Source organism: Gekko japonicus, unplaced genomic scaffold (genome assembly GCF_001447785.1).
Source record: "Gekko japonicus isolate JY-2015 unplaced genomic scaffold, Gekko_japonicus_V1.1 scaffold1025, whole genome shotgun sequence".
In the NCBI taxonomy this organism is placed as follows: domain Eukaryota; kingdom Metazoa; phylum Chordata; class Lepidosauria; order Squamata; family Gekkonidae; genus Gekko; species Gekko japonicus.
The window spans coordinates 432,507-451,059 of record NW_015169203.1 but is presented as its reverse complement, the minus strand read 5'-3'; the positions used below and the strand labels follow the sequence as shown (position 1 = coordinate 451,059).

The 18,553-nt window shown below is 42.5% G+C and overlaps 1 protein-coding gene across 2 annotated transcripts in view; it reads right to left on the bottom strand.

The window, feature by feature from the left end:
* The window catches only part of SNTG1 (syntrophin gamma 1), a 241,805-nt gene that overhangs the window by 175,588 nt on the left and 47,664 nt on the right, over positions 1-18,553 (bottom strand). For both annotated transcript variants that reach the window (XM_015416347.1, XM_015416348.1), the window contains exons 7-8: positions 6,708-6,810; positions 3,295-3,377 (exon numbers count right to left, since the gene is read on the bottom strand). In XM_015416347.1, coding sequence (XP_015271833.1) covers positions 3,295-3,377; positions 6,708-6,810 — 186 coding nt within the window. The remainder of the gene's footprint in view (positions 1-3,294; positions 3,378-6,707; positions 6,811-18,553) is intronic.

Below are 18,553 nucleotides of genomic sequence, written 5' to 3'. Positions count from 1 at the left end.
GTCAAATGCTTTACTGAAATCTAGCTTAGCAGAATGGCTGACAAATGTTATTCTTGCAAAAAAAAAAATACTGTTAGAGATGTATAACAAAAAAATGATATTGCAAGCAAATACATTTAAGGAAATTGGGAGAGAGCAATAAAGCTGTATGGCCACAAAGAACCACACAACTTTGCCTATGTGTTACAGCACAAGGAGCACAGCTCAAATGATAACACACATTTCGGCAATAAAGCTGTATGGCCACAAAGAACCATACACCTTTGCCTATGTGTTACAGCACAAGCACAGCTCAAATGATAACATACATTTCTTTCTTTTTTGAAAGGAAACTATTTCAGCAATATGCAGTTTCTTTAATACCGTTACTTCGCACTGAACCTCCTGGATAGTTAATGATAGCTTCAGGGGTTCAGCCCCAGGGCAGCTCAAATTTGCCAGCCCAAGTATGGGTTATTGGAAGGAACGTGACTTTGGTTACATGGGACCTCCCAGGGTGTCTGCACACATTAGATGTTGAAAGCAATGGAAACCTCAAACTGCATTCTATACATACGAATAATGAATGCTCATTATGTAAAGGTAGACAGGTGCTAAAAGGAACAGTTTTATATTGCAGGGATTCTTGGGAAATGCACTCTTGTCTATGCACAACTGGCATACTTTGCACTCTCCCGAGGGGACCATTTAGGTACATACTAGGTCACTCATTGTCACAAATGATAAGCAGGTTTTACCGCCACTGGAGTGTTGCTTTGACCTGCGGCACTTTACTTTTGCCCACAGTAGTAAATGAAAGACAGTAATTCATATGGAATAAAGTAAACGAAATGCATTTGAGAACACCATTGGAGACAGAGCTAAACTGATCCCCGGTGACCACAGAAAGTGGAGCAGGGGTACTATTAAGAAGTAAGCCATTTAATTGTACATCCCCACCATAAGGTTTCATATTACATTTTCTAGGACAGGTAATTTCTTTTCTCAATATGGTGGCATGATTTTAGTCCAACAGAAATATCTGCAAAGATTTACTGATGAAGCCCTTTCCCCTCCTATGAGCACAAGAAGGTTCTGCCATTATTGTTGAGAATGGAAAACAAACACTTAATTTATGCTCACAGCTGTCTCACACTAAAAACAGCAATAACAAACACTTGTGAAGCTTGTGATTGTGCTGATCGTTTTATCCAAGAACTGCTGTGAAAATTCGACTTCTATTGATACTGTAAGTGAGGGAATGGATAACCCAGTGGAAAGAAAAGACACAACCCTACAGCGAGTTATCCCCGTCTTTGAAAGAAGATTTTCTTTTCAATATTTTCTGATCCTTCAAACACCAAAAACAGAAAGGGGGAGTTACAAGGTTCTTGGGGAAAGCTATTAAAGTATTTCTAGCCCTCACAGCAACAAGAAGTGTCAAAATCTTGCTGATTGAATCTTTCTTCCAGATGTGTCTAGCCTCTTCAGAAGACAGGCCAGTACAGAATAATGCTGCAACCTTTCAGGTGTTTGTTTGAGCCTCTGGGTCCTTGAATATAGCTTGTCACTACCCATGATGTATTACTAAGTGACATTACAAACAAAAGAAGAAAGAAAAGGAAAACTGTCTTCTGTGAGTTTTGGCCCTGATATGTTTATGAAACACAGAACTCTCCTTTTATTTCCAAATTGTTTCAGATTTAGATGAGGTTTTTCCTCATTTTAAAGTTTATATTTAATTTAAAAATCTAATTTTCATCTTAAACAGTTTAGGTAAGGATAGAGTAGTAACACAAGCTGATTTAAACAGGGGAAGTGTTATTGAAATTTAGTATGGTATCACTCTGTGAATTAGAATGCAAGACAAAGTAGCAGCAGATTGATGGATACCCTACCTAATTAAAAAATGATCAGAGAAAAACAGCTACAACAACTGACTATCAGATGTCAACAATTAATTCATTTTAAAATGGATTAATTCTGAATCAGCAAGGCATCACTGAAAGCACACTGGGGACTCCTACCCCCACACAACTTGGGTGGCAGAATTATTCCATATAGGCTGGGGGCAGGCCACAGCCTACATTTTTTTAAAAAAAATGAGTGCATGTAAGGCATCCAGGAAACATCAGAGTTATAATCTCTGTGCCTTGGATGCACTGCACATTGGTCAAACCTAGCTGATGACCCTCCCTTTGTATCACTATCCACATCTGAATCAGAACAGAACAGAATTGATCTTTACTATTAAAAAAAACAAAAAAACCCAGCAAGTTCCCAACACAGAATTCAAATACAGTTTGGTCTTGAGAACCATAGATTCCGAGGGATGGATTTGGAAGTTGGATGAGAAGTTTAAGCTACTTAAAATAACTCCACTTGTAACTACCTCAAAAGCTGGCATACTGGATTTAAAAACAAACAAACAAACAAACAAAACACCCCTCCCCCAGTGACCATAACATATTCTCACAACTGCCCAGTCTGAAATGCTGATTTAAACTTTTGCAGTGGAATAATTGGGATAAAAGCAGGGGAGGATTGCCTGTTAAGGTGACAGGTCTACCTACTGGGGCCACTCCAGCCCAGGCATCACCTCCCAACATCCTCTTCTAGGGCCAATGGAATAATTGGGATAAAAGCAGGGGAGGACAGGCTGTTAAGGCAACAGATCTACCCACTGGGGCCACTCCAGCCCAGGCCTCACCTCCCAACATCCTCTTCTAGGGCCACCCCAGCCCAAAGAGGGGGGCAGGTGCAACTGCCCACTGCCATGAGCTGGAGATGCACAAAAGGATTCTCTTGGCCTGGCCTCCTATTGCCCTGCACAGTGAAGGACATGCATGGCCCATCCTTCACTACACCTCCTGGCCATACCCTTGCTGCACATAGGGACTCCCCTGCATGGCTTCGCTGCAGTGAAGGATGCCCCCACTTGGCACAGCTTTGTGCTGATGGGAATGATGCCCACCTGGCCTTCTGGTGGTGATGGATGCACTTACAATGCTTGGCAAGGGAAGGTCAGACCTCAGCCCACCCATTCCCACAGCTTGGCCAGGCACAGGATGCTCTCCTTGCTCCTTTGGGGATGGGGCAGAGGCAGGCTTGGGCAAGACCCTTCTCCAGTGTCGTTTCCATCTCCTCAATCCACCCCTGGATAAAGGGCACTTTCAATATTTATTTTCAAATGAAGTCGGTTTCACATCCAGCAATGTTGGCACACTCCTAGATTCTACACACTTTACAAACAACACAGCTCTCTGGGAAACTTTCTTAAGTTAAATTGATAATTAGATAATTTTATTCTCTTACCGTATTGTTGGGATGATAGTTAAGATGTAATCCACTGTCGCACAATGGTGATGATGTACCACTACTCTGATCACTAGGAATACCTAATGAAGATATAAATGCATACCATAGTCTACTGAGCCACAACTAGTCCATAGTTAAAACTTATACTTGCTTGTACATTGTTACGGTTGGAACACAACTACACACAGGGGATGCTCCTTGAGATGATTTAGCATATTGTTGGGAAATTAAATCTTTCTGAAATATTTACATGCAGTGCAGTCATGTAAAGAGCTGTAAAACTCACTGAGCATTTCTCAGGCTTGCCAGGCCCATGGCATTATGGGAGCTCAATGCATGTTTCAGCTGTTCAGAAATGTATTCTTTGCAAAGAATCAACCATAAAGTGAATCAAAATAAAACAAAAATGAAAATTGGTAGACCAAAAGAAGGGCATCTATATACCTTTGATAAACAAAACTATGTGCAAAATATCCTGAAAACCTGTTTAAGGAGGGCAGAACCCATATATGCTACTCTGAACTCTGTGAAGGAAGGGTGGGATAATGTGAAGTAGACAGATAATGTCATACCAAATTCCAGAAGGTAGCTCTGTTAGTCTTAGGGTTGCCAGGTCCAAATGACAAGCTGACAGGGGACTTATCAGGATACTCCAGGAGAGGGGAGGGAAGAAGCACACTGTGCCTACGTCACCTGGAAGTGACATAGGCATGTTGGTGAAGTTGGGGGTAATGCTCTGTTTTTTGGGCAAAATTACGGTTTGAAGCTTATTCTACCATAGAGTTCCCTCCCCCCACATCACTGACATGTCTACATCACTTCCGAGTTGCATAGGCATATCGCATTTGGGGTGGTAACTCTCCCCCACCAGCCAGTTGGCTGGCACCAGGGTGGAGCACCAGAAATCGGGGGATCCCCCGCACTCCAGGGGGACCTGGCAACCCTAGTTATTCTACTGCAGCCAAGATAACTAAGCATCTTAAGGGCCTGGTTCAGCAAATGTGAAGCAATTATGGAGACATTCTTTGATTTGACTGACACATGATATTCTGGCATTTGTGGGAAAAGTAGAATTTACTAAATATTTTATTATATTCACTATTCTTTCATTTATTTATTTTTATTTGATTTATACCCTGCCCTCCCCATCAGAGCAGGCTCAGGGTGGCTTTAAAAGAAGAGATTGGATTTATACCCCGCCCTTCACTCATGAGTCTCAGAGTGGATTACAATCTCCTTTGGCTTCCCCTTCCCACAACAGACACCCTGTGAGGTAGGTGGGGATGAGAGAGCTCTTTCAAGAACTGCTCTTTCAAGGACAGCTCTGACAAAACTATGGCTTGCCCAAGGTCATCCAGCAGCTGCAAGTGGAGGAATGGGGAATCAAACACGGTTCTCCCAGATTTGAGTCCATGTATTTAACCACTACATCAAACTGGCTGTGTGGTTTTATATTATGAACAACACATTTAGAAATGTTACACGAGCCAATTTCAAATATCAACAAATTTGATTACATTTAGGAAGCCCAGTCAATATATTATTTAAAAAGTTATTCAGTGAGCAATGCATAAGTGGTTCCCGGTTCACTCTGCTAAAAGTGAACAGACTAGATCAGGAGATATTCAGTGGGTTCTAGATTATTCAAATTAATGTCAAAGTCAAATTTATACAATCATCTACATAGTTGCAGGTGGTCAGCTGTGTTGGTCTGAACCAGTAGAACAAATTTAGATTTCAATGGCACCTTTAAGACCAACAAAGATTTATTCAAGGTATGAGCTTTTGTGTGCATGCACACTTTTTCAAATATTTGAAAAAGTGTGCATAAATGCAGAAGTTCATGCCTTTAAAGCCCTACATGACCAGGAAACGACCTACCTGAGGGACCGCCTTTCCCCATATGTACCCCAGAGAGCACTATGGTCAGGGGCCCAACATCGCTTGACTATTCCGGGCCCCAAGGATGCAAGGCTCACCAGTAACAGGGCCAGAGCCTTTTCTGTGGCGGCTCCTTACTGGTGGAACGAGCTCCCGGAGGAGATCATGGCCCTGCGGGACCTATTACAGCTCCGCAGGGCCTGTAAGACGGAGCTCTTCCACCAGGCCTTTAAATAGAAGCCGCCACTACTGTTACCATCAATGATCCTATTGAATTTCTGGATCCTAGGACTGGCCCAGATGTATCGCTAGGCCCATCGGCTCGTGGGATGATGATCGAACGAACAACATGGATTTAGATCTGAAAGCACGCCATCAAATTTTTTAGCACTGAGAGCACTTTATTGCTAATTTGTTAATTACATGTATATGAATGAGTATGTATTTTATGTAGTTTTAAATTTTTATGGTTATGCCAACTAGGTACATTATACCACTTTTGTTAGCCGCCCTGAGCCTGTTCACAGGATGGGCGAGGTATAAATATAATTAAGAAATAATAATAAATTAATTAAAAGGTGCCACTGGACTCTAAATTTGTTCTACAAGCATTTTCAGTTAGTCACCATACTAATTAATAACTTTATTTAATCCTGATTAAAAGACACACAAAACAAAATCAGTATATAATCTGAAAAGGGCAACTTGAACACACAGAAATAGACATAGCTTAGCTAGATGGAACTCTGCCTCAACATCCAAAATGTATTAAAATTCCATGTGGGAAATAGCGGCTTCCAAATTTTCCTGCTTCCCACTGAGACTAATAAACTCATATGGCTGAATTAAAACAAAATACTGATCACCACAGAGTGTGTCTCCACTTATGCACATTCATCTGTTACAGCACCTGACTGCCAATTTAACTGAAGCTATTTCAAAAATAATTCTGCAGCCTTTGTTATCAAGTTAGGAAAAAACACACCTCTTCTGCACCTCTGTGCCATTTTTTGTTGATTGAAGGATGGTACTCAAATACTCTGGACAAGATCCTTAACTGATGCAAATGGTTGTTAACTCAAATAATTAACAGCATTCAGAGCAAGGTATAATCATTTGAAAGCACAGCACGATTTCTAAAATCAAGATTAAAAGTTAGTGCTGATATGGACTTGGTGCTACGGAAAGTATCAAACCAAGACAATGATGTTATCTGTGGGGGGAAAAACACTATCGCTAAAAGCTGTGGCTCCACAGACTAAAACTCCAGTTATGGTTCATTGATGGGATCACTTTTTCAGCTTCTTTATAATTCATCCAAATTATATACACAAATATTTAATGACATGAACAGGTTGACAAGCACCTGTTCATACTGCCAGTTTGCGATCCCATCAACTCAGTCTACGGATGGGAAACCATGCTTGCACATACCGAAACAGGCTTGAAAAATACAACAACAATGTGAATTAGCCTTGAGGCTCCCATGAATGATGACTTAATTATTTGAAATAATTATTAATGCTTACATGCACAATCCTCATTGAGGGGCAATTTTAGAAAAGCAGGAGCTCTTTTGAGAAAGGACACAGTTAAGGTCACCTCTTCTCCAGCATTCCGAAGAACTTGGACCTGAAGATTATATTAAAATAGTACATGTCATAAACACACCTTCACTCAATTTCCCCCCTCTTACTTATTGCACAAATATTTAAAAGAAAAGACTACCAAAAACACGTTTGTAATTTGAACTCCAGACTCCTTCCTTCTACAACATGCATCTGACAAAGTGGGCTCTAATTTCCTATGCTAAAATAAACTTTTAATCTTTCTAGTGCCACAAGATTCCTATGTATTTTCCTTCCTTCCAGTATCCTTAAAATTATTCCTGATTATTCGCTGCCTATCCAGTGCCACATGTAGTATCACACACAGACATTGCTACACAGGGATTTTAGACTAGCCTTAAGTCATGCATCTCACCAAACTGCCAAAGTACACATACACTGAGCTACCAGTGTTATGTCTGCCTCCCTGCCACCCCCCCGTATAACAACTGTCAGGAAAGGACAATTTCTATCAGGGATGCAGCTCAGAAGGATTAACCCGTTCTTCCGCTGCACGATTTGTATTATTTCCCTCTGCTGCTTTGTCAAGATAAACTATAGGCCATGGATCCCCAACAGTACTGTGGCCTATTCAATTCAAGCTCTAGCAAAAGTTGGATCTATGTCAACCAAATTCTGTGAAACTGTCTTCAAGCATAACAGACACATACAGAGGGGGGGAAATGAAAAAAGTCAACCTCAGAACTGAGAACAGAGGAGGGAGGGAAGTCCATGCACTCTGGGAGTGTGTGGTTGAATTCACACCAGAGTAACTTGTACTGCTACAGCTGTTGGAGCCATGACCCAGCCAACAATCTGTCCACATTCTGTCGTGATTTGATGCTTAACCTATTTAAAAGTTAGAAGGCTGCTACTCTACTGAAGTAGAACGGGATAGGATTGGACAAGGTCTTAACACGTCTAGTCACAGAAGAAATTCTAATTCTCACAGGGGTGGATCGTCTGTCTTGTCAGCATAATGACATTTAAACTAGTAGAATGGTACTTCTATTGATAGAGGAAGGGATTTTTTTTGCCCATTTCCCCCTTTTGCTGACCCACACTTCATCTTCCTGCTTTCTGTAAGGGTCCCTGACCCCTTGGAACAGAATTGGACTGCATTAGTAATAGGAAGGCAGGGAAGTAAAGGAGGGGCTGTAGTTCAGTGGTAGAGGATCTTTTGGGCATGCAGAAGGTCCCAGGTTCAATCCTTGGAATCTCCAGTTAAAAGGACCAGAGAGTAGGTGATGTGAAAGACCCTGGAGAGCTGTGGCCTGTCTAAGTAGACAGTACTGATCTGGAAGGACAAAAGGACTTCATGTTTGCAGTTCTACTAGTTTATCTGAAGGAAGAACAATCAGTTCACAGCACTGGTAGTCATATGCCAAAGATTAAAAATGTGTGAATGTGTGGGCTTTCCTAGTCTCATGGACAGAAATAAATAGTGCTCTTTCCCCCTCACATTACAAAGCAGCAATTTCAACAGTCTATCATTTTAAAGTAACAGTATTTCTACTATTATATGAATTGCTCATTCAGTCACTTCATCCATTTTGCCAGATCTATTTTCACTGGTGTAACAGCCAGTCCATCAAGAAATGATGGGACTGTCCCTGGGCAGTTCTCACAGAGACAGGTACATGTTTCATAGTAATCTGACATAGTGCAAGTCATGTAGATTTTGCTGAGTACACCTTTCTCAAAGTGGGACATCCTTGATCATAGAAAATATCAAAATTGATGTTATTTACAAGCTTATTGGCAGGTAGTACACAACTGAAATACAAAGGTAGTAAAAAGAATATAGAGCTCCACAAATTTGACAGGATGCCTATTTCATAACAGTAAGAAACATGGGGATTTTAAAATAATTTAGATATATCTAACTGAATTTAAAGTAATGTTGTAAATGCTTTCATGCTCATGTCACATTAGAAAAAGAGATCTGTTGGTCACAGAGCATTTCAATTGTCATGATCTAAGCTGACGCTTTAAATGTGTGTGTGTTTGAGGAGTTGTCATTGAAGGGGAGCTACTGTGGGTTGGCTCCTCCTTTGGTGTAGTGGTTAAGTGTGCAAACTCTAATCTGTGAGAACCGGGTTTGATTCCCCACTCCTCCACTTGCACCTGGCTGGATGACCTTGGGCAAGCTATAGTTCTGGCACAGCTGTTCTTGAAAAAGAGCAGTTTCTGTCAGAGCTCTCTCAGCCCCACCTACCTCACAGGGTGTCTGCTGTGGGGAGGAGAAGGGAAAGGAGTTTGTAAGCCGCTCTGAGACTCCTTTGGGTAGTAAAGGGCTGGGTATAAATCCAATCTCTTCTTCTCTTCTTCTTCTACTTTTGTGAAGAAAAGACTTTCTGCTAAGCAAGTATCCTTTTTCCAGAGTGCAGGTTCTCACAACAGAAGGAAGTTGGGTGGGATCCAATCTCTTCTTCTCTTCTTCTTTTGCGAAGAAAAGACTTTCTGCTAAGGTTCTCACAACAGAAGGAAGTTGGGGGGACGGGACCTATTATTTTCAGCCAGTTCACGCATCTACTGAAGCAAGCAGCTACCTACAAAAGCTATTGGATCTATGGGAAACCAGTCCCAACAATACCATATTATTTTTTTGTCTTTTTTGTTGCTTCAGCATACTACTTCTCTGGTAAATGTATACTGGAAGCATCTGCAAGACATCTACCAATACTAGTAGAGGGCACATAGAGATAAACATAGAACTGCAGAACTGACAGGACAAACACAGAGCCTCTCCTTTTCACCTGTTCAGAGTTCTTTGAGGACCTGGGTGGGAGTTATGTTGATTTGAGACAAATTTTATCTAGAACTTGAAGCACAGAATTTATTGTTTACTTATTGTATTTGATTTTAGATCACCCTCCCCTGGAGGGGCGGTGTACAGCATAATATAATCTGAATATTATTGAAAACAGTTAAAACCAATAAAAACACAGTAGTACCAAAAGATGACATTAAAATTTCCTGATGGTATCACAGGCCTCACAAGGAGGCAGAGGGTGGGAGTGCCAGAAAAGATGGAACCATCACTGTCCTCAACCAAATGCCTGGCAGGGTATCTCTGCCTTACAGGCCCTGTGGAACTGTATCAGGTCCCTGTATCAGGTCCCACAGGGCACAACTGTTATTTGGCAGAGAGTTCCAAAAGGTTGGAGCTAGGATGGAAAATGCCTTGGCTCTGGTTGAGGACAACGGGATAGTTCTCTGGCCAGGGACCACCAGCAGATTTTTTATCTGTTGAGCACAGTGCTCTCCTGGGGTATACTGGGAAATGCGGTCCCAAAGATATATAGGTCCCAGACTGTTAAGGGCCTTAAAGATCAATACCAGAACTTTGACCTTGATCCAGTACTCCACTGGAAGCCAGTGCAGCTTGCGCAGCACAGGGTGGATGTGTGCTGCACATGGAGTCCCCAGTTGGAGTTTCCGGGTCAACCTCAAGGGTAGGCCCATGTAGAGTGAGTAACAGTAATCCAGCTTGGAGGTGACCATAGCATAGTTTACTGTGAGACAGGTAGGAGACCAGCTGCCTGACCTGGTGCAGTTGGAAGAACACCAGTCTGGCAATATTTGTGACCTGGGCTTCAATTGCCAAGGAGACATTCAGAATCACACCCAGGCTCCTAATGGTTGGTGCTGGTCTCAAAAGCACACCATCAAGAGCTGGGAGTTGGCACCCCAAACCAGAATCTCCCTGCCCCCGGCACAAAACCTCCGTCTTAGAAGGATTCCGTTTCAGCCAGCTCTGTTTCAACCATCCTACCACAGCTCCAGCCCCTCATCAACTCAGCCCCGGGAGGTGAGCTCCAACTGCTGACATTTCCAGCTTCTGTTACTAACTGGGTAGGTCATGATCAAGATCCTACCTTCCAAACACCTGTGATGAATATCTATGCATCTCATAACAGTTGCCACTTCACAGTTGCCAAGAAGGAAGCTACTAAAATTCCCTCAGGCTTTTCTCATCTCCAGTGCCAAGTGAGGCTGGTCAGTTCTGCACTCTGGTACAAACTCAAGTATAAAAGATGTGTCTAATGTTGTCTGAGATTCACTAACACATGTTTAAATTGCTGCCATGTGGAAGGGCGGGATATAAATCTAATAAATAATTAAATAAATAATTAGTTTGATACTTTCCAGGTTATTGCTTCTGTGTGACAGCCAGTGGGGTTTAAACACAAATTCCACTATGAAGCTCACTAGGTGACGTTGGGCCAGTTACTATCTTACATAAAATGGGGAGATTCACTGGAAATGAATTTGGGCTTGTTAAACAACCACAAGAGAAAGGAACCACAAAGAAATCATATTACTCTTGCCATGCTTCCTTAGACTGTCTGAAGCTTTTCTGGAGGAAAATGGGGTTGCACTTACCTATAACCATTGTTCATTGAATTGTCTTCTGTGCAGGCACACATTCTGTGCAGGCACACATTGCACTACAAGGCAGGCCAATTGTGGAAATATTCTTTTCAAGCAAAAAAAAAAAAAAAATCACCAGAAGGCATCCTTCCCCCTTCCATAGTCACTGTGAGCCATTTTCCCACTCAAATGTTCATGTGGTTCAAAGAGGAGGGTGCAAATTCCAGTCATTTCTGCCTGAGCCACCATGAGTAGCAACATGAGAGAAAACAAACAAACAACAACAAAAAGCGACGAGAACTCATAGCAGAGCAGGCGTGAGGGACTGTGTGCCTGCACAGAAGACATTTCAATGAACAATGTTTACAGGTGTGACATTTTCATCTTCGATGTTCTGTGCAGTCCCACACTGTGATTCTCCTTTCTTTTTCTTTAATCTTATTTAAACTCCTTGACTAAAATTCTTGAATAGTCAAAACCCCTTCTGTTAAGCAGAATCATCTGGATACAACACTAAACCAATGGAAAAATCTTGCAACAGCAAGGGTAAGGTTAGGGATAAAAGGAGTAAAACTAGCTTGTGATGAGACAAAGATGGAAAATTATCTAAGTACTGTGTTAAAAACCTATGTCTAAGGCTAATATAAAGAGGACACTCCAATAAAATGTGTATTAAAATACCAATTTTCACCTGAGAACAATCACAAAGGCAGTCTGAGTAAGGAATATTTCTTAATCTTCCCTTTGTAAAATGGAGTTGGCTGTGCATTCAATTGAGATAATAAGAAAGCTCTAAAAGAATTTGGATTAGTTAGATAAGAAGCATAGGAAGGCAGCGATTTTGGTGGAGGAATACCGAAAAACAGAAGAGCAAACCCTGGGGGCACAAGATCATGTATTCAAGTAATCCCTTTCTTGAATATTCTTCTCGATACAGGACTTAACAGTTGTGGGTTCCAAGCCCTCAATAATGTCAGGGTTAAGTCCAATAAGAGACAGTTTTGCGTCAAGAATCTTGAACCAAGAGGATTTATGAGAATCTGCTTTTAATAAAGATAGGTATCTGAAGTTACTATGGAGCACTTTAAGGTATAAATTGAAAGCCAGTTGCCAAGCTTTAGCCTCCAAGGATGGTTGACCGAATTCTGCTCATAGGGACACTCCAGCTATGCATTTTGCTGTGTTGGTCAACTTATGCAGGAAGCAAAGTAGAGGGAGGTCTGAGAATTCTTTGACTGATTGGATCCAGATGGCTGCCCAAAAAAGCAAGATATGGACAATTTTCATATGGAAAACTTGAATCACCCCAGGTACATAAAATCCTCCATGTACCTAAAGAAGTTTAGGATGCCTTCAGTACAAGGTCCTGCTTTCTTCAGCATGGTTTTTTTAATGAGAGGACCAACTCAAATTATATGTGAAAAATATTACCAGATACATAAATTCCTTCACATGTTGGATTCTAACATTGTAAATACACCATCAGTATAAGGAAAGGTTCCTTTTCCTCTGAAAGAGGAGTACTTTACATCTACCATAATTAATTTCTAGATCTTCACAATGGCAGTAAATGACAAATTTGTTCAATAGTCTCTGGAGTTCCATGCGAGTGGGACAGCAGAAATGCATTGTCAGCATACAATAAGAGTGGGATCTCTAGGCCAGCTAGATAAGGAAAGTGAAATTTCTGTCAAGGGAGCTGGGTAAATAATTTAAGTATAAGTTAAATAAGAATGGAGCTAACAAGCACCCCTGCTGGACTCCTTTGTCAACAGAAAAGCTTTTAGACAGCTCTCCTTCTATGCTTCAACGGACCTGAATACTCTGACCAATATTTTACATTCCCCCCTCTCTCTGGAGGTGTGGTGAGGTTCTCACCTGTTATACTTAGTGAAACGACGCTTGGAGAGCACTCTTTCTGACCCCTGAGTCTCTCCTGGCCTGCAGGTCCAGAACGTAGTGTTTCACGAAGGTGGCAGGGAAAGACCACACAGGTGATTTACAGATCTCCAGGAGTGGAACACTTTTGAGAAGAGCAGCTGAAGAGTCTTGCACTCTTGTAGAGTGGTCATGCACATGTAGTTGGAATGGCACACCTGCTTTTTCATAGCAAATTTGTATTGCTGTCACAATCCATCTCGACAGGGACTGGGAGAAAACCGATTTCCCTTTATTGTGACCCACATAAGAAATAAAGAGGTTGGCATACTTTCTGAAGGGTTGTGTTCTTTTTAAGTAAAATAGTAAGGCTCGTCTGACATCCAGTGTATGCAAAGCATGTTATGCTGGGGAAGATGGATTGCGGAAAAATACAGGCAACACAATATCCTGAAATAAGTGAAAATTAGACACTACCATGGGCATAAACGCTAAACTGGGTCTAAGAATTACATGTTCTGCAAAGAACTTGAGAAATGGAGGGTCAATGTGCAAGGTTGCTAATTCATTGACCCTTGTGATGGCGATCATAGCAACCAGGAAACATACTTCAACATATAAGAGCTCCAAGGGACATGTGGCCAGAGGCTCAAAGAGTTTTAGCATGAGCTGTGAACATACTAAGGACAAAGACCACTGTGGAACCAGAATGGGACATGGAGGAAACATGTTAACTAGGTCCTTGAGAAATTGTTTATGAATATTGTAAGAAAACACTGAAGTACCACCCACCAGGACGTGGTAAGCAGATATAGTGGATAAGTGCACCTTTACTGATGAAAATGCTAATCCCTGGGTCTTCAGGGTATATAAGCACTCTAGAATTACTGAAATGGGACATGTTCTAGGGGAAGTACCCCTGGCTAGAGTCCATGTTGAAAAATGTTTCCACTTACTCCCATAGGAAAGTCTGGCGGAGACTTTGTGAGAGTTCTGGACAACTTCATGAATGTGACTGGGAGAGTTTATCAACCTTCAAGCCGAGAGGCAGAGATGCTGAACATTGTGATGTTGGGGCCATCCATTCCTCAACAAATTGGGAACATTTAAATCCACGAGTAGGCTAAATGTAAACCTCTGGTACAAAAGCCTATGGAACCTTTATATAATGGAGAAAACCTCAGATACTCTGAAACAAAATCTATCTAGAGGTGGTCAGAATGACATTGTATGTATATGGTACCCCATAGTAGTACATCTATCTACCAAAGAAACAGTACTTGATGTAATAAACACTCTGCATCTATGGTAATTTTCAAACTGTATAATACCGACAAATTGTACGAAATGTATGAAGCCAATGAGAGCTGACTATGCTCATGCTTACCTTGTAAATCTTTGCTGTTTATAAAAATGAATAAAAATTATCTGTTAAAAAAGGTAACATTTAGGAGTTGTATTTAATCCCCCTTAGACCTCCTGAGCAGAGGAGCAAACCATACCTGGCAAGGCCAGAATGGGGCTATTAGGATGGCCCGTGAGTTGTCCTCAATTAACTTTGCGACAATCGTTGTCAATAGGGCTAACAGGGGGAAATATGTAGAAAAAGGGTGCTCAACAAGGTGAACTGGAAAGCATCCCCTATTGGAAAAGGGCCTCTGCCTACCATTGAACAAAAAATCTGAGTCTTGGAATTGTGATGATGGGTCCAATGTAAGGATGCCACATCTGTCAAAAATGGGCTGGATGTACTGGTCTGCAAGGGATAACTCATAAATTTGAAATATGAACCCTGCTGAGGGTATCTGTCTGTAAATTGTTCTCACCAGCAGTGTGGATAGCCTGAAGATGAATGCCCTATCTAAGGGCCCAACATAATGTCTCTGCAATTTGTTCAGTATTTTGGATCCTGTGCCTCCCTGCCAGTTGTCATAAAACATGGTAGACAAATTGTCTGTCTGTACTAAAACTGGTTTTCCTCAAACAATATATGAGAGCATATCTCATGCCTCTCAATTTGACATTAATATGCAGCTTCTATTTATGGCAGAGCACCTTTCCCGTACCATAAGGCTCTCACAATGGCCTCCCACCCATGAAGGGAAGCATCAGTTGTGAGAACAGCATTGTGCTGTTTAAGGCCCCCCACACCTGAAGGAAGGCATCAGTTGTAAGACCAACATTGTGCTATTTAAGATCCCTATATAAATTATCATCTAGTGACTACCAAGCAAGGGATCTAAAATTTCTGGGTATGGAGAAATAATTATAAGGAGAATGGTGACCCGTTTTTGAATTGTGACACAAACCAGAGCTGCAGTGGTCACATGAAAAGCCTGGCCATAGGCAAAATGGCGGTTGTCGAGACCATTAATCCTAGCAGCCACTGGATGGACTGGGTCTGTTGGAAGTGACAGTGTAAAAAACAACACACTAAGATCACAGAGCCTATATTGGTAGCAAGGTAGTCCCTAGCAGTTGAGGAGTCTAGTTCCAATGAACTGAATATTGTGCAAGTTCTAACCTAGATTTCTGCCCCCCCCCCAATTTATAGTAAGACCTAAATGGTGGCAAGTCCTGAGTGTGAGGGCTACATGGTCTGATAATGATTCCTTTGAATCCAAGACTAAAAGCCAGTTGTCTAGATAAGGAAAGGTACTGCGTCCCTGAAGATGTAAGTAGGCTACAACCAGGGCCATGAACTTGGTGAGCAGCCTGGGAGCAGTTGCCAACCCAAAGGGCAACATACAGTATTGATATATCTTTCCTCCACAGTGGAAGTGAAAATATTTTCTATGCTCCTTGTAGACAGAAATATGAAAGTAGGCATCCTGTAGATCAATTGCAGCAAAAAAACCATTGCAATTAAATAGATGTAAAACAGAGACCAGAGAGACCATCCTGAACTTGGTCAACCATAGAAAGGCATTTAGCCCTCAGAGATCAAGGACAGGATGGGAACAACCATACTTTCTATCTACCAGAAAAAAAACCTTAGAATAAAAGCCAGGTATTGAGTCAGGTTCCAGAACCTCCTCGATTGCGTCCTTCTCAAGGAGAGAAGTCCGTTTCATAAGATAATGTGGGCTAGCTGCAGAGAAAACTGTATGTATATTCAGTTCAAATGCATCACATCCAAGGAGATCGCTGCTACAATAGTGCTCATCATCACACTCTATTGATCAGATTACAGAACCAAGATGTTATGTCAAATGTGTGTTTCTAACCAGAGGTTTATTTAAAGTTGAAACAGAATGAGTGAGCTGGGATCTGGTCAGGCCCGTAGCTAATGTGAGGCCCAGAGGGCCTGGCCCCCTAGCATTTTACGGGGCCCCTCCCCACTGGGCTCCCTCCCCCCTACCAATCACCTTTCACTCGCGGCAGATTGAGGGCAACCAACAGGTTCTCCTGGAGCATGCCCCAAGCAGCCTCTGAAGCAGTGTGGCTGTGAAGGGAGGGGGAGGGCAGTGGGTGCCAGTGAGTGGGGACAGGGCCAAGGCAAGCAGCAGCTCTTTAAACAGTGGGCGATCACATTGGCACTTGGTAGACTGATGGCAGGCAGGCTCTCCTCTTGGAGCATGCCCTGAGCATCCTCCGAGTCCAAACTTGTGCTGCTGCAAAGGGAGGTGGAGGGCGGCGGGCACCAGGGGGCAGGCAGCAAATCTTCATTGGTTTGGGCAGTCCAAGAGCGGGCTCTACACAACGCTGACATAAAGCCCATCAGATACAAGTTAAGCCGGCCATGCCATGCGATTTTCCTCCTCCAACTGACCACAACCACTCTGAGAGCAGCTGCAGCAGCATGCAGAGAGGAGAGCAGTGACTACAGCCTGCCTGCCTGAGCCTCACCTGGCCAGTGCCTCCTTCCTGGCTGCAAGTGTTCCCCTCCTGCGTCCTCCTCCTCCTCCAAAAGAAGAGTTGCAAAGAAAATGTGAAATGGGTTTTCTGTTAAGGTCTCTGGAATGACAGTCTCTGGAATGACAGCTCCCAGAGTGGAATAACTGCTCCTGGGTGTAGTAGATATGTTCTGGAACTGGAATGACAGCCTCCAGAGTGGAATGACAGCCCCTGGGAGTAGCAGGAGTATTCTGGCACTGGAATGACAGCCCCTGGGAATAGAATCTGTGTGGTGGAACTGGCCTGCAGGTCCAGTCCCAGCACACAGATTCTATTCCCAGGGACTATCATTCCACTCTGGGGCCTGTCAATCCAGTCCCAGAATGCTTCTGTTACCCCCAGGGGCTGTCATTCCACTCTGGGGGCTGTCATTCCAGAGATCTTAATGGAAAATTCGTTCCACATTTTCTTTGCAACTCTTCTTGTGCTGTAATGTATTTCAATGGAACCCATGCAAATCAATTGACACTCCTGGTTTCCATTATTTCCAATGGGACTTCAACTCTCTCCCATTGTTTCCAATGGGCAACCCTGTCATTCCTTTTAGTACATCCCTGTTGTTGTTATTTTACTGTTGGAGAGGGTGTCTGTTGGGCTGGCTGGTTCTTGTTTCAGTTCTGGGAATCTCCAGCTGTAATTGGAAAGCAAATATGATACTAAGCATTTTGGTTTCTGTAAGAATGGGGGGTCTATTTCCACTGATTTTTAAAAACTGTATCACTCTAGCCATTTTTAAGACACTTGTATTATTCATTTATTAGTTATTACTTAGAAGTATAAGTGTGGTGTAGCAGCTCCGCACAGACATAATGGCTGGCCCCACAAGCAAAACACTGCCCCCCCGAGCAAAAAGTTGTTACCTACGGGGCTGGATCTGGTGGACAGATAATTGGACTTAAACCCTGAAGATTCCTGTTCATCTGTAATCTCAGCCAGGAATGGTAATTGAGGTGTAAACTGGAGCTGGTTCTCCATGGAATCTCAAATGAGCAGACTAACTAGATAAAAATGTTGCTGGGGGGAAAGTATTTATCACACAGATGCCAGTAGGTAAATAAAATCTCAAGAGGATACTGCCCAAAATGTCATTGAGTTTAGATTTAACTGTGTTGATGGCTCTTCCATGCTATGAGAGATAACAAAACATTCCATCATGGGAGGAAGTTAACAGTGGTCCAAAGTAGATGTACTCATCAACACTACTGACAAAGTATTCTCTGACTCTATGGAAGTCCTGTCAATTCTAGAATCATAGAATCATAGAGTTGGAAGGTACCTCCAGGGTCATCTAGTCCAACCCCCTGCACAATGCAGGAAATTCACAAATACCTTCCCCTCCACACCCATACTGACCACTGTTCCATGCCCAGAAGATGACAAAAACCCTCCAGGATTGCTTCCTGACCCCAAAGTGGCAATCAGCATTTCCCTGGGCATGTAAAAAAGGTCCACAAGAACTAAGCACTGAGGCAACCCTTCCTGCACTCCCTCTCATAATCTGCCCAAGTTCACAGAATCTACATTGCTGTCAGATGGCCATCTAGCCTCTGTTTGAAAACCTCCAAAGGAGGAGAGCCCACCACTTCCTGAGGAAGCCTGTTTCACTGAGGAACCGC